The following is a 24,199-nucleotide window of genomic DNA, read 5'->3' on the forward strand; positions in this document are numbered from 1 at the left end:
AACAAGAAGAAAAGGGCCCTGCACTGCTTTACCTGAGTCGAGTGGAGTCTCGCTGGCTGGCTGCTCGGCCAGCCGTGTGCTTCGCGAGGGCTCCCCGGCTCAGTCACTCTGCCATTCTTCCTGCTGGGGGCGCCGATCGCCCCCCACGCGTGTAAAGCTCGCCTTCTAATGAACTGCCCTAGATTAAAAGCCCACAGGGCCAAATATTTGTCTGTCTGTCTGCCCATGTCGCCTCAGTTGCTGGGTGGCGATGCCTTTCTGATGGACTTCGTTCTAGGTACACTTGAAGTCTCTCTGTTAAGTGTTAGCCCACCCCACCAGCAACACCACCCCAAGTCTCTGACCCTATTGTGACTGCTCCCCCCTGCCCCCAGCCTGCGGCCTCTCCCCTACCCAGGCCCAGCGCTTTCCTAATGCCTGGTAACCTAAATAAAACTGCGGGAAGATGACAGGCACCCTGTTGGACTGAGCTAACAGCAGCCGTTGAGTAAATAAGTGCTGACAAACCTCATTTAGCAGCCCTCTACCCCGACCAAACAAGCATACCCTGCTTGCGGCTCCTCCCGCAGCTCCGGGAGGCTTCCAGGAAGACGGTGTGCAGCTGTGCCACTGTGGATCCAAAATAAAGAGCTTCCATCAAACATACACCGGAATCGCGGAGAAGTTATTTTTGCAGCACATTCCCGTCTTTGTGTTGGGAAATGGGCCGAGAAAGATTCACGTGCAGGAGATGGTTTGCAGATTGTGTGAGATTTAAGATGTTATTTCTTATTACAGTGGGCTACTAATTATATATCAATAGTCCCCTAGAAGTGTCACGTTAATTAAAATCTCTCTTCGAACTTCTGGGATGCCACACTACCTTTTGATTAAAATTGAAATTATATGGGTAAAACTCGTGGAAATTTTGTCTGTGGCGCGACGCCATGGGTCACAGCTTGGGTTTCCCTGAGTGCCGTGGCTCGTTAATGTGCAGACCGAGAGGGTCAGACTCGACCGAATCCCGCCCTGCATCACCGGCGCAGGGAACGGCAAACAAACACTCCGGACTCGCCTTTAATACGCTCCCGAGACATCTCATATCCGCGACAAGGATCCGCTCCATCAGCCCAGAGCTGAAAATATCCGTGTGGATGGGCGGTGGTATTTGTGCAGAAGCTGTGTGGGTTTGAGGTCAGGGAGTAGATATTGAAAAATGACTCAAGCGTGGCACTGTCTGGCTGAAGATGCTCAGTTCCCAAGTATGTAAATCGGAAGTGCGTCAAGCGTAGGGTACACCCAAGTGTTAATTGCTGGTGTTTATTTTACAGTCCCTAGCTGCCGTGTCCAGTTGAGTGATGCAGAAGGTTATAGTCCTGTGCCTCCTGCCCCTGGGGCATTACCGCTAAGCGTACTGGTCTCCTGGGAGCAGCTGAGCCCTGGTGGTCTGTCCTTTACTGGTCCCTCGGAAAAGACCCTGGGTGTTGCCGTGACCTGCCTGCTCGGGTCCAAGCATCTGGCCCCGTGCTGTCAGGGTTTACGCCCTCTTTAGGTCTGTGGTAGCAGAGGAGCTGATCATTCAGAGCTGACCCGGGAAGCCCCCGGCGGCCTGAGCGTGAGCAGAAGCCACGAACGTGTCCGTTTCTCCGCTCGGAAGATTTCCGGCGCCCTCCCGCCTTCGTTCCCCCGTTACGCAAACGGCCATAAATACGCAGATTAATTCCTTCTGTTTCTGACCTACTTTTAGTGCCCCCAACGGAACGCCAAACGCGATGTAACTTTTTGTGAACTCTGCGGCCTCTTGGTTGTGTAACCGAGCGGCAGCTTGCAGGCCGACTGAGAACGGCGAGCAGCTTCTCGTCATCCTCAGGGGCCTTTTTTGGGCCCCCGCCCTCCCGTCGCCCTCGGGCACCATACTCACCCATGTCCTCCTGTGTTTCAGAGTGCCGCCGCCGCCCCCAGTCCGGTGATGGGCAACATGCCCCCTAACGACGGCATGCCCGGCGGACCCATGCCCCCTGGCTTCTTCCAGGTAAGCCTGCCTGCTTCACCACCTCCACCCGTCCTTTTCTCTGCCTTCAGCTCCCCTCGGGTTGTTATATAATCATGAAAGACCTCCTTTCCCTCCATCTGCATCACCGTGACCATCCCCTGGGACCTCCACTACATGCCCCGCCCCCTTTTTTGAGGCTGACTCAGCCTGGTTTTCCTGTGTGGTTGTGTCACTGTAGGGTATGATTGTGTACCATTGCAGTGTTTCTCAATCCAGCCCTCAGAGGCCCCTAAACAGTTCACTATTTTGCTCCCTCCCGGCTCACAGTACACCTGAACCAAACAAGCAAGCAAGCAATCAAGCACGCCGAATCCCTGGTGCAGGAGGTCCTTGAGGACTGGGCTGAGAAACACTGGACCGTTGTATATAGGGACTGTATAGCGTAAAGAGATTCGTCAGTGCTGTGGCAGGGTACCATCGTCCCGGGGAATGGTCCGGGGGCCTGAAGAATATACAGCGTGCTGTGAACTCTGATGCTGACATGAGATTGAGTGTTCCATAAATAGCGTCTCAGAGATCTGCGGGGGCGGAGCTGGGCGGGCGACCCCATGTGCCCCCTCCTGTGCCCATGGAATGGTGTCTCGCCTGCTTTGGTGCCCGATGCCTTCTGCCACTGCTGTGGACATAATTTCCGGAAAGATCTGGTCAGGACCAGAGTTTCAGATGGAGCCTTTTCTGCTGCTGTGTGATATCAACACACAAACGGGTCACGGGTGTCCCTGGACTGTCGCATGTGGTATTTGCATTCAGGCTAGGCGAGTCGGGTCATGATCAGGTGCGTCTGAACCCCACATCGCCCTCCTGTGACCTCAGTCACACCCTTATTTTGATCAGCTGTCCTGTAACCAGTCAGTTGGCTTCCTATTTACAGAATTAATTTCTATTTATTTTGTCTAATGAGTAGCACTTAAGCACAGCCCTCGTCGGCTCCCTTCATGTTCCCCGACTGTAACCCGGCAGTGTGGCTCGCAGTGCTGGGATGGGAAGGTGGATCGATTTGGCGTAAAGCGGGTTTGTTCGGCACCCTCTCGTAGCCGGGCGCCTCATTGCTGCTGGTGTGTCTTCAGTGTGCAGTTTGGCTCCTTCCCGCCATGTTACTTCACCGAAAATAATGGGGCTTATAATGATTGCCGCAGCCTCAGGTAACTGCTACACCCGTACACCGCTAGTTAAACGTATGGTACATAGTGGCTGTAGCTGCCTTCATCTGGAGGAGTGTTTGCAGGCGTTCGGTATTTTAAAGCTCTGCGTTCACACCTCTACGAACCACGTTTCCCACGCCTGGGCAAGCTAATCGGCTGTAACTAAATATTTGTCAAGTGTTTTGTAACGTGTTCTGCTATTTTCTCTGGCGCTGTAGAATAAACGCGGTTTGCACGTAGGTCTGAGACCTTCAGCAGCCTGGTCAGGTGTGGAGTTGTTGATTTCGGGGTCATGTGCAGGGTACGTGTGCAGGAACGCCTGTATCCCCACAGCCCCGGGGTGCCTTCTCACAGCCGATATGAAATCAGAAAGGTCTCCGTGAGCTGCCTGCCCCCTCCCTCCTCGTCCTGTTCCTCCTCCTGTTCCTTTCTCAATGCTCCCCAAGGTTTCCGGATGTTCTGGAGCCCTCAGCCACACTGCTGGAGTGGCTCCTAATTCAGTTCCTCACCAGCCTTAATAAGAGCTGCAGCCCCTGATCAGGTCATTCCCTGTATCACAGTATCACCGCAGCAACGGCATGGACAGCCCCTGTCAGTGACCTCCCCCATACTGCTTTGTGACTGGTCCTACTCACTTTCTTCTGCTTTATCCCTCTTTCTCTCTCCTGCCCTGGTACTTTCTCCTCTGTTTATCCCCCCTTCTTGATCATCCACAGTTCCTCCCTGCGACTCTCTCGCCGGTACGGACACACCAGTACGGATATCGCTCCCACGTTAGGCGCTCGGCTGCAGATCCTGTCTGTCTCCCGCACAGGAGCTGAGGGTGCCAAGTTAGTTTTCTGCAGTTCAGGTCTTTGTTCCCTGCTTGCAGGGCCGCTAATGTGTTAATAAGCGAGACGCCTCGCTGTGGAGTGCAGCTTGGGTCGTTCGGGTTTGCTGCCTAAAACACCTTTAACTGCACATTAGAATCGAGCAAATTTACAATCACAGTATTTTTGTACCCGATTCCAAGACTCGGTCTTATTTGTAAGCATGTGCAGGAGCCAGAATGCGATTGGAGGGTGTGAGCTTATCTCCCGGGCAGAACAAAGGCAACGTTTTCTCCAGCTCAGGTTAACTGTCACGATCTTTCTGCCCCAATACAGTTGGAATGCAGTTAAACTAACAACTAGCAATGAAGTGCATCAGACCTTTTACCTTTCTTTGTCTGTCATAAACAGCTTTGTTGACTGAGTTTGGATTTAGGAATTTTATATAAAAATGAATTTTGCCGGAATGGTTTATTGGTTAAAAGATGTATTGCTTATTAAAATTCATAAATGTTTCTCACCTGATTCAGTTGCTCTACTGTATCATTTAATGTTTTATTTTGCTTTGTACTTTAAGTTGCAACTGGGCTTCTCTGAAGGACTGTGAATAATTAGTGGGAGATTTCACGTGTGTGCGTGTGTATCTGTGTGTTTATATCTGATGGTTGCTGTGAGGCTGGCTTATGGGGAGACCAGCTCTCCCCACACAGCACTGCACGGCTGCTTCAGCTTCAGAGTTTGCTTCCTCATTTAAATTCAGCCGTCGGCTTTACGCCGTCTTGCTGATCCCGTAAGTTCTGCTTGCAGCTATATTTATTTTTATGATCCATTTGCCGAAAGCGCATACCCTGTGTATCTACAGCAGCTTATCCCCCCGTGTCCTTTTACATGTCTCGGGATTTCCCCCCCTCCTCTTCCCACATGCAAACACGCGTGTTCACGTCCCACAATCCGTATGCTTGTATCGGTTTCCCCCGCCGCTATCCTCTCTGCCACATGCAGGTGCTCCAGCGAGGAGCGTGGAGTGAGGATCAGCCTCTGGGGGTCGTCTGGATGCTGATTGAGCATGGGGCTTGTCTGGGAGTTCGGATGTGTGAGCTGCATGTACTCTGCCGGAATGCCTGCATAGGATGCACTGATGCCTCCTTGTCTCGTCCCAAAGCAGCGATGCTCTGTAAGCACCAATGCAGCTGTAATTCACAGCCATGACCCCAGTCCTTATGCATGAGCACCTCCCTGCAACGCCTCCTGCAGTGCAGGGGGAGCGCATGCCGGAGGACGAGGAGCTGTGGACCTCCTTAGCACTGGCTGCTTTCCCGGCCTGCTGCCTGAGCCCGGGGCCCGCTGGATCTGTGGGGGAGGGGAGGGGACAGGCGGGCGTCAGCACATGGGAAGCATGTAACATGAGTTTGTGAGCAGTCGCTGCTTCCGTCACCGGGCCTGTTTGTCTGGCATACGTTTCTATGTATGTTTTCGGTTCATACTTTCACAGAACTCCATATGTGTGCTTGTTGGGGAGTCCCCCCCCCCCAAAATAATAAACACGCTTCAAAAGACCCCCAAATGCCAGAACATGCTGGAACAATCCAGTGGCCCCTCAGACAGGCGCACGTCACTGTTGTTGGACCCAGGCGGTTCAGTTCAGGGCCTCTGTCACCGTCGGGCGGCGGTGAGCAGAATGTCTGCTCTCATCCCGCCATTGCTGTCGCCTGTATCCCGGCCAGCACGGCTGTCAGCGGGTCACCACATCTCCGGGGGTCGGGGGGCCGCCCTGTTGTGGGGGTCAGAGTTCAAAGTCAAGAGTTTACAGAGACGGGTCCGTAGCTGCCGGAAAAGTAGATAAGGGGTTCAAGGAGAGAAGGCGTCTGGTCTGTATCCGGCCCGATCTATCCGTCACGGCTGTTCCCTCGTTCTGCTCTGCCGAGTCGCCATCTGAGTTTTTTAGCATTGAAGTGGAGTTTGGACTCCATGCCACATGTTCACTGTGCTTCATACAACAATGGGCTCAATGTTATACTTGCTGTTACATGTCTTCAAAGAGCCTGCCAGTCAGACGTTATTTTGTCACACGTTATTCACAGGGACAGTCTGCATCTGGACATTTTTAACACGCCTTTCCTGTCTCACACTGCTCATACAAGTGTTTTAAATGCTGCAGTTTGTGTTTAGGACTGACAGTATGTATATAATAGTAATTTTGTTGTGCCTGGGCAGTAAATCAGTAGTGACACACTGCCCTCTAGTGGCTGGGCCTCAGTGCTGCGCGGTGCGCACAGTGATATGCCTGTCACTCGGCATGCTTTCTCGCTGCCCCATTGGAAACTGGAAATGAGGAGCAGTGAGTGTGCAGCTCGTTCTTGTTGTGTCTGTGCTGTTGTGCCAGGCCGTTATCTCCTTAGCTAGGTAGAAAATGATTTTATTAATTGCTTCATTTAAGAACACCCTCCGCCCAGCCGCGTCTCCTCTCGTCAGGGATTGGCCGGCCCGTTCTCCATCTCCGTGGGGACACTGTGGTGAAGCAGCCCGGCCCCCGAATGCCATATGCTTGCCGGTGCACTGGCGTTAAGCACCATGCCGCTGTTGGAGCCGGGAGCAGCTATGTGGGATGGAAAGCCGCTACGGGGGCAGCCTGTGAGACGCTGTGATGTTAGGGCCAATGACGGTGGCCCGTACGCACGCGCCCAGGGGGGACTTGCCCCACGGCTCACTCTCCTCTCTGCTCCTCTCTGTATCCCGCTCACCCCCCTCTGCTCTCTCCTAGGGCCCTCCCGGCTCCCAGCCATCGCCTCACTCGCAGCCTCCACCGCACAACCCCAGTAATCCAATGATGGGGCCCCACGGCCAGGTAAGACGCGTCTGTCTGTTGTTGCCCCCCTGCCCCCACTTCCGACCAAGACTTTGTTGCCTAATAGGAACATGTGTTAATGCTCTGCCCTCCTGCCAGTCTCATTTGCCCAAATTCCTTCTCAAAGCTGTGGCACAAGATACGAGGTGTTCAGAAACCACATGAGCCAGCCCCTCCGCCCCCCCCTACCCCACCCCACTGGGACTCGCCTCCAGCTCACTAGTGCAGAACATGGGGCCCCACAGTGAGGTCGCCACCCCACCTGAGTTGGGCGATGGTGGCAGTCCAACCTTCCCAAGTCTGCCGTGTGAAATATCCGAATCCACACTCGCATGAACACTGGGTGTGACAGACGCAGGATGCAGCGCCGTCACACTAAACTTTTCACAGAAACGTTCGTAATTCCCATACACCCCCCAATAAAAGGACCTCAGCCCAGCTTATATGAAACCCATGACAGGGGGAGAAGCCATCTGCCTGGGAGAACAGTATTACTCAACGCTTTCCCCCTCCACACTGCCCCTCTTGGCTCATTCCTGGAACTGCATCCCTCCAATTAGCACTGAAAGGCCGGGACCCTGTCCCTGCCGTTTTACGTTTCCCCACCCCCTGTACCTCCGCCGTCGTGTCAGCCTCTGTCTGTTTGCCGCCTGGCTTCCTAACATGCAGACACGCATGTGTCGTTCTTGCGTAGTTGTGGCGGAAGCGGTTTAAAGGCCAGTGCACTGCAGCGTCCTGGCGGCGATGTGTGAGTGTGTTAAGGAGCAGTCTTTATGCGGTGCGTGATTTGGGTTAATCGACTGCTTGCCCTGGTATTTCGCCGGAGGGAGGGTGTCGTCTGCGGGTGCCTGTGGATTGCGGGTAGGGCTGTCACTCGCAGCTGAGATGCAGAGAGTCCTCCACGCTTCTGAAGGCCCCTCAGATGATCCATCATAGCCTCTCTGAGCGTCAGATAATCAGTGAAGATCCCTGCGCGTGTGTATCTTGAAGGGGCAGAGAATGAGCTGCATGCAAACTGGCAGCCCAGATGCAACTACTCGTTCACCTCCGCCACTGTGCACGTCTCGCACGCACACACACGCATACGCACACAGACTACATTTTCATAGTATGCAGCTTAAAGCCTTATAGTAATGCAGCCGTCTCAACTAATTTTCGCCGTATTTGTTATAAATATAGGGACCTTGAAGATGGCCTGTAAAGATCACCCTTCTCTACAGGTCTTCTGCCAAATTTAAAGAATGAGTTTTGTGACTAAAACATATTTTCTTGGAACTTTGTCTCCCTCTGCTGGATGTTTGGGATAATAGCATTTCTTCATCTCCCCAGCAACAAAGGCACACGTGGTCAGACTCCCTTGGTGGCCGTATGAGTCGGCTGTATTAATCCTCTTTAGCTTGTCCATTTCTGACTCTTGCTGTCGTGACCTTTCGGCCATTGCCTCACGTCTTCCTTTGTTTTCTGCAGCCTTTCATGTCCCCCCGGTACCCAGGTGGACCCCGCCCCTCGCTCCGCATGCCAAATCAGGTAGTGCAGCCACACCGAGTACAGCTTCGACCTTATTTTGAGATGCATAATGCGTGTCGTTGCGGTGCATGCTCTCTGTATGGTACGATTCCTGCCTGTTAGCTTAGCTGCTGCTACCTGAGTCTCTAAGTGTGTTTTCAGCATGAAGGTAGATGCTGCCGATGTCATCTCTTGTCTAAAAGACCGTCACTCTGTGAGCTGACCCCTAACACACGCCCTCCCCCTTCAGCCACCAGTAGGAGTCCCAGGCTCTCAGCCGCTCCTCCCGAACAGCCTGGACCCCACCAGACCACAGGGTAAGCACCTCTTTTCCCTGCCTCCCTTTTTCTCAGACCAGTATTTGCCCCCCCCCTCACCCTTTGACCTCGCTTGTGTCCTGACTGTACTGTCTTCATTGCCCACCCCCCCCCAGGACATCCGAACATGGGCGGCCCAATGCGAATGAACCCCCCCAGAGGCATGGGCAGCATGGGCCCACAGGTAGGCCTCTGCCTGGCCCCCGCACCCACTGCCCCCAGACAAGCACCTTAACCCAATGGCTGCACTCCCAGACAGCCCGACAGCCAGCTTCCATATTAACAAACTTCCTCGTTTTGCCTGCCATGTTTAATTTATGGATTATTATGATAAGGCTCCCCAGTCCTTTTTCATCAGGCTCTGTGTTCTCCGTGATGCTTTTTGTCAATTAAGAGCCCTCCCCCCAGCAAGAGCGCAGTAGCTACTAAATGAGTCCGTGCGCCGAGCCTCCCTGACACGGCGCCGTCAGCCCTGTGCCTCCCCAGCCTCCCGCTGCCCTCCCCTCTCTATTTGGCAGCTAACAAGCCGGCAGCTGGTGCGGCATCTGCTCGACAAGTGTAATCATCTGCTGAACAAAACTCTTCCTGTGCGGCGGAGCTGCTCCGCGGCCGGCCCACCCTCCGCCTGTGCCACCGTGCCACCGGGCAGCCTGCTCGCGCATCCCGCTGAGGGCCCCGGCGGCGCGGGCCCAGCTGCCTGTCGCGGCTGTTGCCGTGCCCTGCTTGTGAATCTGGGCTGTAGGCCGACAGCGATGGTGTCACGGCGCTGACCGCAGCTCCCTATGTGTCTCTCTCCCCACTAGAACTACGGAGGCGGGATGAGGCCCCCGCCTAACTCTCTTGGGGGGCCCGGCATGCCCGGGATGAACATGTGAGTCTCAGCACTCCTCCGACTGACGTATGACTCTCGTGTCACTAGTTAGATGTTTCTGTTGTGTATTTGTCTTTAATAAATATGACCTGACATCTGTAGGAAATACCGATCGGTTCTGTTCATGAAGTATATGATGAAATATAACTGAATGAACATGAAGCATAAGATGAAATAACTTCATTGATGAAATAATAATAGGAAGACGAGGTGTCCTGACGGCATGGAAAGGGGCTGTAGGTCTGTTCCCGCATGTTCCTCCCCCAAAGTAGCCTTTGCTTCAGCCTTTCTCTTGAGGCCCGTGCATCACCCTTGTCTGTGTGTGTCTCGCGTTTCCAGTCTCCGTTTCCTTCTCTCTGACAGGGGTCCAGGAGGGCGAGGTCCTTGGCCTAATCCCAATGCTAATTCGGTACGTTCGTGCCTCTGTTATCTCCACTCTGTGCTATATGTTAGCGAAAGTGGCGATGACACATGAGTTTGATATGAGCTGGTTGTCATGGTGTCCATGCTGTGGTCTGTTTCATGAAGACCCTGACCTTGTGCCCTCCCCCCCTCCCAGATAGCGTACTCTTCTTCATCTCCGGGCAACTACGTGGTGAGTATCAGGCCTCAGTAAAGTCACTCACATACTGTCATGTTTTGTGTTGGACCCCTGTGTTGTGGGAGCCACCATCTGTGGCACTGTGCTTGTTCTCAGTGTCATAGACTGTCTGAACAGGAGCTGTCTCTCCTGCAGGGTCCTCCTGGTGGCGGTGGCCCTCCAGGAACTCCCATCATGCCCAGCCCAGGAGGTCAGTTACCACTCTGTACTGGCAGAAGGGTTTTTCAGGGTCCCAGACTTCGCCTTGACCTTGATGTTCAACATGAGAGAAGTACAAAGGCTGATCAGTGCTGAGGTGCTCAGTCTCGGTGCTGAAACACAAAAGCAATCAGTGCTGAGGTGTTCAGTCACGGTCCTGAAACACAAAAGCAATCAGTGCTGAGGTTCTCAGTCACGGTCCTGAAACACAAAGGCAGTCAGTGCTGAGGTGCTCAGTCACGGTCCTGAAACACAGAGGCAGTCAGTGCTGAGGTGCTCAGTCACGGTCCTGAAACACAAAGGCAGTCAGTGCTGAGGTGCTCAGTCTCGTTGCTGAAACACAGAAGCAATCAGTGCTGATGTGCTCAGTCTCGGTGCTGGAACACAGAGGCAGTCAGTGCTGAGGTGCTCAGTCTCGGTGCTGGAACACAGAGGCAGTCAGTGCTGAGGTGCTCAGTCTCGGTGCTGGAACACAGAGGCAGTCAGTGCCGAGGTGCTTAGTCTCGGTGCTGAAACACAGAGGCAGTCAGTGCCGATGTGCTCAGTCTCGTTGCTGAAACACAGAGGCAGTCAGTGCTGAGGTGCTCAGTCTCAGTGCTGGAACACAGAGGCAGTCAGTGCCGAGGTGCTCAGTCTCGGTGCTGGAACACAAAGGCAGTCAATGCCGAGGTGCTCAGTCTCGGTGCTGAAACACAGAGGCAGTCAGTGCTGAGGTGCTCAGTCTCGGTGCTGGAACACAGAGGCAGTCAGTGCTGAGGTGCTCAGTCTCGGTGCTGGAACACAGAGGCAGTCAGTGCTGAGGTGCTCAGTCTCGGTGCTGGAACACAGAAGCAATCAGTGCTGATGTGCTCAGTCTCGGTGCTGGAACACAGAGGCAGTCAGTGCTGAGGTGCTCAGTCTCGGTGCTGGAACACAGAGGCAGTCAGTGCTGAGGTGCTCAGTCTCGGTGCTGGAACACAGAGGCAGTCAGTGCTGAGGTGCTCAGTCTCGGTACTGGAACACAGAGGCAGTCAGTGCTGAGGTGCTCAGTCTCGTTGCTGAAACACAGAAGCAATCAGTGCTGATGTGCTCAGTCTCGGTGCTGGAACACAGAGGCAGTCAGTGCTGATGTGCTCAGTCTCGGTGCTGGAACACAGAGGCAGTCAGTGCTGATGTGCTCAGTCTCGGTGCTGGAACACAGAGGCAGTCAGTGCTGATGTGCTCAGTCTCGGTGCTGGAACACAGAGGCAGTCAGTGCTGAGGTGCTCAGTCTCGGTGCTGGAACACAGAGGCAGTCAGTGCTGATGTGCTCAGTCTCGGTGCTGGAACACAGAGGCAGTCAGTGCTGATGTGCTCAGTCTCGGTGCTGGAACACAGAGGCAGTCAGTGCTGAGGTGCTCAGTCTCGGTGCTGGAACACAGAGGCAGTCTTTGGTGGTAAAAGTGAACAGTAGTGGTAAACTTTTGGTGTAGATGTCTGCTGTGTCTATGCTACTTAGTGCCCTAAGTACTGTGAATCCTGGTAGACAGTGACGAGGTTTATCAGCAGTGTTTGCCAACTCAAACTCCCTTAACAGGCTGGTTTAGCTACTAATGTCGGCAAATCCATGATTTATTACACTGAGTCATATGTGAATTTAACCAAACTCAAAACAAAAACACCCTCCAGTATCAGTCTCTACAATAATTGCATTAGTTGGTTTATAATAAAGGCAAAATTGATCTCTCTCTTCAACCCTGGGTAATTAAGAGCGTAAAATCAGAAAATGCTAAATGTTTCTTTGTAATTGTTTCTGTAATCTTTTCTCCCCTCTGAGGCTTCCTTTTATATCTACTGTCACCTCCATTTAAACAGTGGATTTCATTCTAATATCTGCTTACATTAGAAGCATTAGAATAGTCAATAAACAAAAACAAATGAGCTTGAAAACCGTGATGATTATTTGAGCTGTAATAGCCTGTATATGGTGCTCTTAATGTGATCAACACCAAATGTGATGCATTTAGATGAACATTCATGCTTTGGCTAGAGATATTAAGGAAATAGATAATATTCTGTTAAAATGATTTCCACGGTAACTGGCAATACTTTGGTCTATGTGCAACCAGGATTTTTAGCTATAGCATTTATGGATCTCTGAAGTACACTGAAGCTGATGCTATATTCGCTTCTATTTCTATGTCTGCTTTTGCCCACTCATTGTCATCACGGCCAAGTCCTCAAATGCCTGAATGCCTGCCTCTTTGTTATCGCCTGTCGGCTTAATGGCAGAGTCGTCGCAAGCATAGTGTTTTCTGATCTCTAACCTTTAAGCGAGGAAGCGAACTGCCAGAAAGAGCAGCCCGCTGCTGCACATTTCACTGCACCAGGAAATGCCGGTAATTAGCCACGCGCTAAAGAAGAATGATGGTGACTGGGCTCATTGGCTCCATGCCAGCGCAGAGCAGAAATCCCACTTATTTTTACATATGTGTACATTGTTTCCCTACTAGTTCACCTGCTGTCATGTTGCTATGGTAATCGGTACACAGTACTGTTTCCATTTAAAATAGGCATTTCTCCCACTGCAGCCACTCGGCACTTAATGCCAGATGCTGTGACATACAGAAAGTGCGACATACTGAAGCTGTTCTCCTATTCCTCCCTCCCCCCCTCCCTCCCCTGCACCGCAATGTCAGTGTGAGGTCAGCTGTGCCCGCAGGAGGTGGAAGCAGAAGGCAGCCTTTTGCACATCCATATACATCCCGACTCGGCCCCGATGTCCGTCGGTGTACCCCCCACCCCGACTCGCCCCCGACGTCCGTCGGTGTACCCCCCACCCCGACTCGGCCCCGACGTCCGTCGGTGTACCCCCCACCCCGACTCGCCCCCGACGTCCGTCGGTGTACCCCCCACCCCGACTCGGCCCCGACGTCCGTCGGTGTACCCCCCACCCCGACTCGGCCCCGACGTCCGTCGGTGTACCCCCCACCCCGACTCGCCCCCGACGTCCGTCGGTGTACCCCCCCACCCCGACTCGGCCCCGACGTCCGTCGGTGTACCCCCCACCCCGACTCGCCCCCGACGTCCGTCGGTGTACCCCCCCACCCCGACTCGGCCCCGACGTCCGTCGGTGTACCCCCCCACCCCGACTCGGCCCCCGACGTCCGTCGGTGTACCCCCCACCCCGACTCGCCCCCGACGTCCGTCGGTGTACCCCCCACCCCGACTCGGCCCCGACGTCCGTCGGTGTACCCCCCACCCCGACTCGCCCCCGACGTCCGTCGGTGTACCCCCCACCCCGACTCGCCCCCGACGTCCGTCGGTGTACCCCCCACCCCGACTCGCCCCCGACGTCATTTGGTGTACCACATTCATGTGTACTTAGTTATGCTTTCCATATGACAATCTACATCCACAAAGCACTGGCATAATGGTTTTGTATATGCATCATTTGGAATCTTGTCATAAAAACTGCTGACGGAGGGTAACCATTTAGCCTAAGGTAACGCAGTGGGTAATGCTGGCTGCGGATGTACGGTGGTCAGGTTGGCGAGTCCAAGTATTTTGGCATTAATGGCTCACATGTGACCCAAATTCATTTTTTCTTTTCCTACAGACTCAACGAATTCCAGTGAAAATATTTACACAATGATGAACCCCATTGGACCCGGGGGCAACAGACCTAGTGTGAGTTCCTGCTCATCTGTGTGTCAATATGACAGTTTTGTTGCTTGTTCAAATGTATTAAGCCCCTTAAAGATTGACAGGCCCTCTGCTTAATTATGTGCCTACTTGGTTTTGTCGTACTAGGAACATACTGGGATATATAATCGGATTGATGGGCCGGGATTGTTGTCTCTGGGGATCTGGGCAGTAACATTGGTCATGCTAATGTGCAGCTGCTGTGTCTGTGTTGCAGTTCCCCATGGGTCCAGGTCCCGATGGTCCGATGGGAGGAATGGGAGCCATGGAGCCTCATCACATGAATGGATCACTAGGTGAGCTATGGCATTAATATCATACCATCATCCACCATCCCCCCCCCCCCCCCCCCCCGCTTGACACCTTGCCTGCCTTCATTGCACTAAGCTATGCTTAACTGATATTTCACCATGGATCAGTTGGTGTAATATCGCCCTCTGCCAGTCAGTGAGAATTCTGCAGTCATGGTTTTTTTTTGTGTTGATTGGTCAGATTGTTGTGCATCTTCCAGGAAATTTCCTACGCATTGACAGTGTTTTCAATTACTTAATCAGCTAATTAGTCCATTTCTTAAGCTGGTTACTCAGTTCAATTAATTAGCATTGCCTTTCTTTTTAGCTTCATTGGTGCGGAACCCCTTGATTAAATTATTAAATGACTTATTCATACAAGTCATTTGTAGTTTCTATAATTAATTTCAGATTGTAATTTCTATAATTCATCTCCCTGTAATAATCTCTTATCTCTTAGGTTCTGGTGACATGGATGGGTTGCCAAAGGTAAGAAGGATCATTCCTTCCCCATCTGCTGTTCAGTCATTGATTAAAGCACCTGATAATTGAGAATAACATCTTGTTACTGCAGGTTTTTATTGAAACGCCGCACGTTTTGTGATTGAGACATTCGGTGACACCTTTGCTGAATTTTAGTTCTTATTCGTCTTTCTACACAAACTGTCTAAGATGGAATACAAGCAGTGATGTCACATGGTCTCGGGAGTGTAATTTGGATCCCCCTCAATTTGCAGAACTCGCCTAACAACATGGCAGGCATGAATAACCCCCCCGGGACCCCGAGAGACGATGGAGAGATGGCAGGCAACTTCTTAAACCCATTCCAAAGTGAAAGTGTGAGTGTCCCACCGTATCCACGACTGTACTCCGTGGCCGTATGGCCCAGGTGCTGGGGACAGTGTGGACCCCCTTTGTCCCCCCAGAGCCTGCGGCTGAGGGACACTTCCCCCCACACCAGCGTGTGCATCCCTTACAGCCCGATACACACCCCATCGGTTGCCAGCATCTGTTTATCTGTGTATTATTCACTGTGATGTCCTGATCATAGAGGATTGTGTTGAGAAGCTGCCCGAAATTGCCATGGCAGCCTCATGCATGTGTGAGGTAGCAGTGTCTGTAGCCGGCCGGTATGTTTGCAGTTTAATAACCAATATCCACTCATCTCTCCCCCCCCCCCGTTTCTTTGCAGTATTCACCCAACATGACGATGAGTGTGTGATTTTTTTTTTTCTTTTTTTAATTTTATTTTATCTTTTATTTTTTTCCTGTTTATTATTTTATTTACCCCCCCCCACCACCACCACCACACGACACCCACCTCCTCCCATATCGCTCCACCACTCGTTATCCGCCCTGCCCCATTCCCCGGCCTTGGATATCATGCTGTGCCGCACAGCCCCCTGGGATGCTTCTGGAATGCAGGACTCGTGTCAAGGCCGCCCATCCCAGCATGTGCAAAGTGGCTGGCGACAGGACACCGTCACAGAGCCACGGGAAGAGTCTCCTTTTGCCCCCCCCACCTTTGCTTGCCTGGCTTCCTTACTGGCCCAGGACAGTGAGGGCGGAGGGAGTTCTTGCAGTGAGACACTGATCAGCATGAAGCTGGTGTGTCTCTCTCTATTTTTGTTTTATTATACTTTTTAAATGGTTTTGCACAGTAGCTGAGTGGCTAAGTTATGCTTTGCCATCCAGCTACTATGTACATTTAAAATGAAAATAGAACTTGTGTTACTTTAGATAAGACCGGCTGTCAATATTCAATGTGTGTATTTTATTGCTAATATTATTATTGTTATTCTTCTGTTTATCATTAATGGTGTTGCAATGGTTTAGTTCAATTTCTTGGATTTTTCTGTCAAGGGCACATTTTTCGGCATCATCTGCAACACAATAAGCACATTCAGTTTGCTCAACAACCCTTCTGTTTACACGATTATGGTGTGTTCTGTGTCGTCCGCTCTGTTAAACGTCTCCATTTCGTACTTTGTTTACCCCCCCTCCCATCTGGAAAACACTGCAGTGAACGTGGGAGAATAGTTACAGGTGAAATTATTGCATATTCCCAGTGGCCATGCGCCATCTCACCAAAGTGTTGATTTCTCTAGTTAAATCAGGTAGTACAGCCCCTTTTGATGCTGAACCACCCGTGTCTGAGAACTTCATTTTCATCCTGCAAGACACTGATCAGAAACTGTCCAATGCTCCTTCAAGACCAGAAGAAAACCAAACAAACCTGTACGATTCACCAAAAAGCACTGAAAACCAAGCTTTTTATTTTTTATAGTAATAATTATATGCCAATAATTTGCGTAGAAGTTGAGCTTCCTCCCCACCAGCCTGCATTTGTGTGTAAATGTGTATAAATGTCTTTTGTGTTCAGTTGACCACTGCCAAGCTGATTGGCATTGAATAGCTGCTTGTATGCTGCCATATCACTGCAGAGTAAGGCGAGTTTGGCCTGTAACTCCTGCTGTATGTACGTACACCCAGACACATAGAGGTCCATCTTCAGCCACAGTGTGTTCTAGGGGGCGCTGTGTCTTTTCAGTTCAGAGGTCCGTGTTTCCTCTCTGCTGTACGTGTTCTTTCGCCGGACTGTCTGTTACATAGGACAGGTCCCTCGCATCCTGGAGTCTGGAAATTGGCTGGTTCCTTGAAGTAGTCAGGTGCTCACCAGTGAGATGCAGAACAGTCCGTTCGAACCCAGTATCTGTAGCTTGGAAGGGAAGGAACAGCTCCATCGGGCATCACTGTCTTTGCTTCACTGGGCTCTGTAGTGCAGTGTCTCCTAACCTGGTCCCCGGGGAGCCCCAGACAGCCCACATATTTGCTCCTACCAGGAACTGGGAGGAAGCAAAAATGTGGACCGGCTGTGGTTCCCTGAGGCCCGGGTTGTGAAACACTGCTTTAGTGCTTACAGCTCCAGTCTGGAATGTTTTAGCTGTTGGGAATATTTGGTCTGAGGTGGATCATTATTTCTCATTTGCTTTTCCTGCTCCAGTTCCTGCAGGGAAGATACTGTCTGCAAAAACCGTTTTTATGTTTTTACTGGTCTGGTTCTCTGTAATTTTCATCTTTGTCCTTTAAATATTGTATATTCACTCTTTACAAACGTGTGGTTTGTGTCGTCTCCATTCTTGTTGGAGCTTAGGCCGGTACGTGCACACGTTCGCCGCTCTTTAAGGGTCAGTGCTCCGCGACGCAGACAATTGCGTGTGAGAAATCAGCCTCCATGTTCCGTTATTGTGGCAGCAGCCATCACCAATAGGCCCGACGCACTTCTGCCTGCGGTCCTCCATCACACCACATCACAAGCCCACGAATTCACAGCCATGAAATTGTGCTTTTCTGTATCAAGGCCCCGCCATTCAATTCTAAAAATTAAAAGTTAATGTTCTTCTTAGGTTCTTTTCTATTTATTTATTTATTGCTATTATGCTTTTTTGATGTCAAATGGAGCGTCGTCACAGTAATGCAGTGACTTGCGGCTGTCCCTCAAAGGCTTTCTTGGTTGTTCCCTCATTCTGAGACATGGCGGTGTACAGACATTGGTTTTTCAGCTCCTAGACGGCTCTGTCATTGGTAATACACACTACGAATCAAGTGCTTTCTTCCCATACTCAAGTGTTCATTACCGGTCTGTAATTTTTACATTTCAAACTGATGCAAAGTCTCCGTTATCATTGTCACCCTTGTGGTATGCCTTGTGCCATGCCCTCACTTCTTCCACAGTCATCCTGTGTAGTTTCAGATGTATGGTACCCGGGGGCACAGTTTCAGATGTATGGTACCCGGGGACGCAGTTTCAGATGCGTGGTACCCGGGGACGCAGTTTCAGATGTGTGGTACCCAGGGACCCAGTTTCAGATGTGTGGTACTCGGGGACACAGTTTCAGATGCGTGGTACCCGGGGACACAGTTTCAGATGCGTGGTACCCGGGGACGCAGTCTCTGGTGCGTGGTACCCGGGGACCCAGTTTCAGATGCGTGGTACCCGGGGACGCAGTTTCAGATGCGTGGTACCCGAGGACGCAGTTTCAGATGCGTGGTACCCGGGGACCCAGCTTCAGATGCATGGTACCCGGGGACGCAGTTTCAGATGCGTGATACCCGGGGACACAGTTTCAGATGTGTGGTACCCAGGGACACAGTTTCAGATGTGTGGTACCCAGGGACACAGTTTCAGATGCGTGGTACCCAGGGACACAGTTTCAGATGTGTGGTACCCGGGGACACAGTTTCAGATGCGTGATACCCGGGGACGCAGTTTCAGATGTATGGTACCCGGGGACGCAGTTTCAGATGTGTGGTACCCGGGGACACAGTTTCAGATGTATGGTACCCGGGGACACAGTTTCAGATGCGTGATACCCGGGGACACAGTTTCAGATGTATGGTACCCGGGGACACAGTTTCAGATGCGTGATACCCGGGGACACAGTTTCAGATGCGTGATACCCGGGGACACAGTTTCAGATGTATGGTACCCGGGAACACAGTTTCAGATGTATGGTACCCGGGGACACAGTTTCAGATGCGTGATACCCGGGGACGCAGTTTCAGATGTATGGTACCCGGGGACACAGTTTCAGATGTGTGGTACCCAGGAACACAGTTTCAGATGTATGGTACCCGGGAACACAGTTTCAGATGTATGGTACCCGGGGACCCAGTTTCAGATGTATGGTACCCGGGAACACAGTTTCAGATGTGTGGTACCCGGGAACACAGTTTCAGATGTATGGTACCCGGGGACACAGTTTCAGATGTGTGGTACCCGGGGACACAGTTTCAGATGTATGGTACCCGGGGACCCAGTTTCAGATGTATGGTACCCGGGGACACAGTTTCAGATGTGTGGTACCCGGGAACACAGTTTCAGATGTGTGGTACCCGGGGACACAGGGTACTGTGATCTGAAAATGAATGAGCCTGTTGCCATTTTGACAGCCTTTGTGTCGTAATACTAAGAGGCGAAGAACGGCTTCGAATCGGCAATTAAGTGCGCCGTCATCTGGACGACGTGCTGTGCACCCCCAGCTCACTGCAGCGTCCCTCTGCAAGGCCCCTCAAACCCCCTCAGCCCCTGCCCCCCCCACCCCATCCTTTTTAAAAATCTTTTCTCTTGTTCCTTTTTTTTTTTGTAAATACTGTATAATGCATTTTGATATCATTGACATGTTTTGATATGTCAGTCACTACCAATGACAATTTAGAAAAACCTAAATGAGTATTAAAAAAAAATACACCGTGTTTTCATTTAAAGAGGCGATGTGCTTTAATTGAACTTTGCAGTGATCTTGATTGTGAACGACTCATCTCAAGGAAGTGACCGTGGTGTAATCTGGGTAATTAAAACTTGGATTTCTGCATTGGGCTTGTGTATCGGGTCAGGGTCACGACAGAAGAGCTGATGTGTGAGTGGTTGATGCATTTAGGACAGTGAGGTAAACCGCCTTATAATGTGCTTTGTAATCCTAATGAGCTGTAGAGTGGAGAAATAGAGAATATGGCCGCCGCCTGACCGTGGCTTCTATCTGCATCTTCTTAATGCACTTTTATGACCCTGAATGGCAATCATGGCATTTGAAGAATGAAGCATCAGGAAATGAAATCAAATGAATAAAGGACATCGTCTCTTTAAAATCGCAAGGGACCACATATTGCTGTCTTTAATATGAAGGATTTTTATCTATTTAAAGTGAAACTTTAAAAAGGAAGAAAAGGACCTCATTTAAATAAAAAAAAAAAAAAAAAAAACAGGTCTAATCGTGGAGGGAGCTCGCTCGCCCCTGGAAATAGTGCTGTACAGAATGATGCTCACCCACCTCTCCAGCCCCTTATGTATAACGATACAATGTTGGCCATTTCTGTATTTCTATTGTGATGATGTATAATACTGTAACATTAGCAAGAATTTTTGAGGCGTTTTGGGAAGGGGTCAAAGGGAGGGGGGTTTAACGGATCGTCCTGTACTGTTCATTGTCCTTTCAGACGACACGGCAGTATTCGATATGAAGCAGTCTGTCTCTTGGGTTTGCTTTGTATTTCATGGTAGGTTAGTTGAGATCTTTGTCTTAGGGAATTAGGTGTCTTGTGTAGTTAATAAAGTTGTTCCTTGTATGTTTCTTTATATTGTAAAGTTTCTTTAGACTGAAAAAAAAACTTGCTTAACGAGAAAGATGAAAAATCTGCATCAATAATAAATGTACCTTGATTTTTCCCTTGAGTCGGTGCTTTTTTCTTTTTCCTGTCAGTCAGTGGGAAGCAAAGGTCCTACACTGAACACAGACTGTGCACCTCGCCAAAAATCTGTTACATTTACAGGGCGGCTTGCTATTAGCCTCCATTTATTCGCTGAAGGCACATGCCCACACACCTCTAACGTTTCATTAGTGGATATAAGTTCTGTTTATTAGCATGATTACCACCCCAAATCTTCCTCTATATGGCCTGTAAATCCATAATAGTTTCGTATTCCATAAAACACGAGTTAAAACATCTAGGAAAGAGAGAAATTTACAAACGAGAGGACGCCGTTTAGCTCTATCAGGCTCGTTTGGGGAAAAATCGGCTCCGAGCTCAGAGCTGTTAAAATCTTGTCTAGCTATCCATACTCTAACCGTACGCTGTGTAAAGTGGTGCTTTCTCAAATTCAGTTTAAAATGTACTCCTGCTAATTTCCACCTATGACAACGAGTTCCTGCATTTGAACTAATATTGAAGTAACTATTTAGATTAACAGCCTCCGGACCTGTAAGGAATGTGACTTGTCTTTTTAGGTGGTTTTATTTGTGTCGTGTTACTTTGCTGGTTGAACGCAGCAGGTCATATTTACCCTGAAATCCAAAGTGTGTAGATTAGTAGCAAGTCTTATATAATAATAATTTAAAAAAAAACAAAACGTGTCTCTGAGCAAAATGTTGTCATTGTTCGAGTCATGACCTTTATGTTCTGGTGGAATCTGAGGAATTTCTCATATACCTATAAATGGGTACATCTTCATCAGTAATGGGATGATTGTTCCTGCCTGTGGATAACCTCTTCTGACATGGCCCTGTTCACATGTACTGCCGTAAAAAGCATTTGTGAGGTTTCTCCTCTTGAGATTTCTGCTCTCTGTACATAGCAGAAGCATTAATCAAGCTGGTGAAGGTGCCTTCTGCCTGCCTGAGAGGTCCTGCAGTCACATGATCCTGTGTCATTGCAGACCAGCCGAGTGACCAAGAGCAGATGTGCCCCTTTGTGTGGTGTGAGGCAGCACCCTGTAGAAAGTGGTTATAGCTAAGCTGGGGGTGCAGGAATCCCTTTGTCCAACTTTAACCAGTGTCTCTGCATAAAAGGCATTTCAAAAACGTTAGTTTGCACCCTTTATAAGCTGACAATTCTGCAGGGTTGCCAACTCTCACGCGTCTGCCATGACACACTTTCTGATTCTCGCGCTCATGCAAAAAATCTTACAGCAAGATTTCTTACTGCTTCCTTGTTGTGGAGGCATGTTGGAGGACCTTGGGCAAGGTTTAGTTGATACAGGACAGGAGTGATGGTAGTTTTGTCGCTTGGATCTGATTTTCAAGGCCTCATGCTGGAAAGGGATGGTGGTGAGAGGGAGGAGCAGCTGCTTGTCAAGAATGATACCAGGCGATGTGCTATTCAGAGCCTGCAAATCATCTGGTCCTAGAGAATGTTCTGGAAGCTCAGCAACTTGGGCCTGGTGAAATATTGCAGTCTTTTAGGATCGACTTATTAAATATTTACATGAAGACTGTTTTGTTATGGGATCAGCAGTTTGCCAGTTGCAACAAACCAATGCACAATGCCATTTTCTCAGGATTCCTTATTAAGCAAGATTCTCTCCAGCTTTTAAAGGAGATCACTCATCACTGGCAGCCGTGTTGGTGCAAGTTGCAAATATTTTTAAAACGAGTAGTGGATAGAAAACTAGAGACATCTCCCCCTCTACACAAGATGAAAAGGGGCTGTGAAATTACTGGTTTATATCAGGGAAAGATTACTATCTATGATGAAAAGCTATATCTGTATGAAAGCTATGCGTGGAGAAGTCATTAACAAATTTAACTTGTGGTGCTGCCTGTTCAAATCTCTAAGTATCCACATCCTTCTAATATGGATAATGAGCCTTAAAAATAGATTCAGTAAGTGTTTATGATACGGCATACATGTCAGGTGGTGAGATGCCGAGCACCTTAAGTGGAACTGAAAGAAATGTACGCTTTTTTTTCCCTTCTAAGTTCTTGAGGAGCTGGGATGGAAGCAGTGTTCCGGAACACGGACCTGGCACGCCACCAAGCGTGCATGGGTGTGAGAAGGTAGAACGTGCTTGTGGAAAACAAACTGTTGATCTGCATCTAAAGTGAGGATGCTGCAGCTTAATATTGGCACCCAGCGCTTAGTAGCAGAAAACAATGTTCTGTGCCCACCTGAAAGCCCAAACACAGGGCATGGACTCCCAAGGGCACTTCCTGCCAAGATTAGTGTTTCCTATAGAAATTACAGATTGTCTAGAAGGAAATGACATGTTGACTGAAGGACGATTGAATCTTTTACTGCTGCCAGTTGGAGACAAAATCTACAGGCCTCAGACAGGTTATTCAGAGCGATAATGCAGCAAACAGCATACATATCTTCATTTTTTCATGTATTTAAATGTCCATGGTGTTAGCTGGGCTACATGCACTTAAGGGTAAATGATCGAATAAATTATTGCATTTCTTTTTTGATCGAAAGTATGTGAACCCCTTGTGTTGTTTGCTGGTTTAACATATTCCAAAACTGAATAGTATACATCAACTCTCTCTGTATGTTTTCACGTGGACTTATAGAGTCAGTTGGGTTTTCTCTTTATGTCATACAGAAAGGGCAAAAAATCAAAAAGCCTACAGCTATGGGTGAAAAGGGAAACACCAAAAAATAAAAAATAAAAAAAATGGAAAGTTCGTCATCCAGCAACACAGCAACAAATACAACAAATGATGATGTAAGTAAAAAAGCATTAAATACGCAAAAGGAGGATCAGACATAAACATAAATAATGACAATAATCATAAAGACGTTAATTTATAGAATAAATAAAAGAAATTGCCCAAAACAGTGCAAAGTTGGTAAATGGAGCAAATACATTAAATTAAATACATTATATTAAAGACCCAATTATGAGTGGGGCCACCCTAAAAGAGACTTCAATCCTTTGTGTCATAAAAGTCCTTTGAACTGTGTGTTGTGGGATATTGGATCATTATTCATGGAGACTAGGTTCCACTCCGAGGAACCTGCCTCTCATTCTTTGCTCCAGACTTTCCCATGAAGGTTCAATTATGTTTAGATTGTGGAGGTAATGGAAGCCACTTGACTTGACCCTGGTGTTTGTGAAACTTTGTTAACACTGTGTATGGAGGCATAATCTTTGCAGATGAGAACATTGTGGGAAGACAGTGTTTGTATCATAGAAGGAAGCAGTCCCTGTAAAATGACCGTACATTATATGTCCTTGCGGAAGAAGCACTGGGGGTGATTACTCCAACAAGATGGTTAGCCATATCAACAGATAATATGGGGTGGAGGTATTCCACAGATTTCTCAGTTTTAACTTCTTTAAATAAATACAGAAGGTTGAATAAGAAGTCATTAGTTTCAGTTAACTTCTGATCATCTTTGCTGGTGCAGTTCGTCTCTTGCTTGGCACATCCTGCCATTATTTTAAACTGCTCTTCTGGGTGTATTAAATAATCATGCAGTTTTTGTGATTGGCGAACCTGTAATATTAAAATAATGACTGTCAGACCTCTTTTATATCTGACACACGCTGATAATTGGCATTCTTCATCGTATGCCGCACTGTCGTAGCTGCATCTATAATTGTGATTTGATTATTTCGAAGTTAAAATCATTTTTCAGGTGGCAT

At 49.5% G+C, this 24,199-nt stretch overlaps 1 protein-coding gene and 1 long non-coding RNA gene across 3 annotated transcripts in view; both read left to right on the top strand.

Annotated features, from left to right (window-relative positions):
• Positions 1 to 20,499, top strand: part of ssbp4 (single stranded DNA binding protein 4) — a 71,434-nt gene extending 50,935 nt beyond the window's left edge. Inside the window, exons 5-18 of the mRNA XM_048976623.1 lie at positions 1,922 to 2,011; positions 6,745 to 6,828; positions 8,296 to 8,355; positions 8,585 to 8,651; positions 8,768 to 8,835; positions 9,455 to 9,522; positions 9,886 to 9,931; positions 10,082 to 10,117; positions 10,259 to 10,313; positions 13,899 to 13,969; positions 14,202 to 14,280; positions 14,735 to 14,763; positions 15,012 to 15,113; positions 15,467 to 20,499. Of these exons, the coding sequence (XP_048832580.1) occupies positions 1,922 to 2,011; positions 6,745 to 6,828; positions 8,296 to 8,355; positions 8,585 to 8,651; positions 8,768 to 8,835; positions 9,455 to 9,522; positions 9,886 to 9,931; positions 10,082 to 10,117; positions 10,259 to 10,313; positions 13,899 to 13,969; positions 14,202 to 14,280; positions 14,735 to 14,763; positions 15,012 to 15,113; positions 15,467 to 15,496 (885 nt within the window). The 3' untranslated portion in view covers positions 15,497 to 20,499. The remainder of the gene's footprint in view (positions 1 to 1,921; positions 2,012 to 6,744; positions 6,829 to 8,295; positions 8,356 to 8,584; positions 8,652 to 8,767; positions 8,836 to 9,454; positions 9,523 to 9,885; positions 9,932 to 10,081; positions 10,118 to 10,258; positions 10,314 to 13,898; positions 13,970 to 14,201; positions 14,281 to 14,734; positions 14,764 to 15,011; positions 15,114 to 15,466) is intronic.
• On the top strand, positions 10,329 to 12,944 carry LOC125708805 (uncharacterized). Of its 2 annotated transcripts, XR_007382544.1 has the most exons (4): positions 10,329 to 10,902; positions 11,035 to 11,122; positions 11,211 to 11,298; positions 11,343 to 12,944. It is a non-coding gene; the product is annotated as an uncharacterized LOC125708805 (long non-coding RNA). The 2 variants fall into 2 exon arrangements; XR_007382543.1 differs by having other exon boundaries at positions 10,329 to 10,858; positions 10,991 to 11,298.
• Positions 20,500 to 24,199: the final 3,700 nt, after the last annotated feature.

Source organism: Brienomyrus brachyistius, chromosome 15 (genome assembly GCF_023856365.1).
Source record: "Brienomyrus brachyistius isolate T26 chromosome 15, BBRACH_0.4, whole genome shotgun sequence".
Classification (NCBI taxonomy): Eukaryota; Metazoa; Chordata; class Actinopteri; order Osteoglossiformes; family Mormyridae; genus Brienomyrus; species Brienomyrus brachyistius.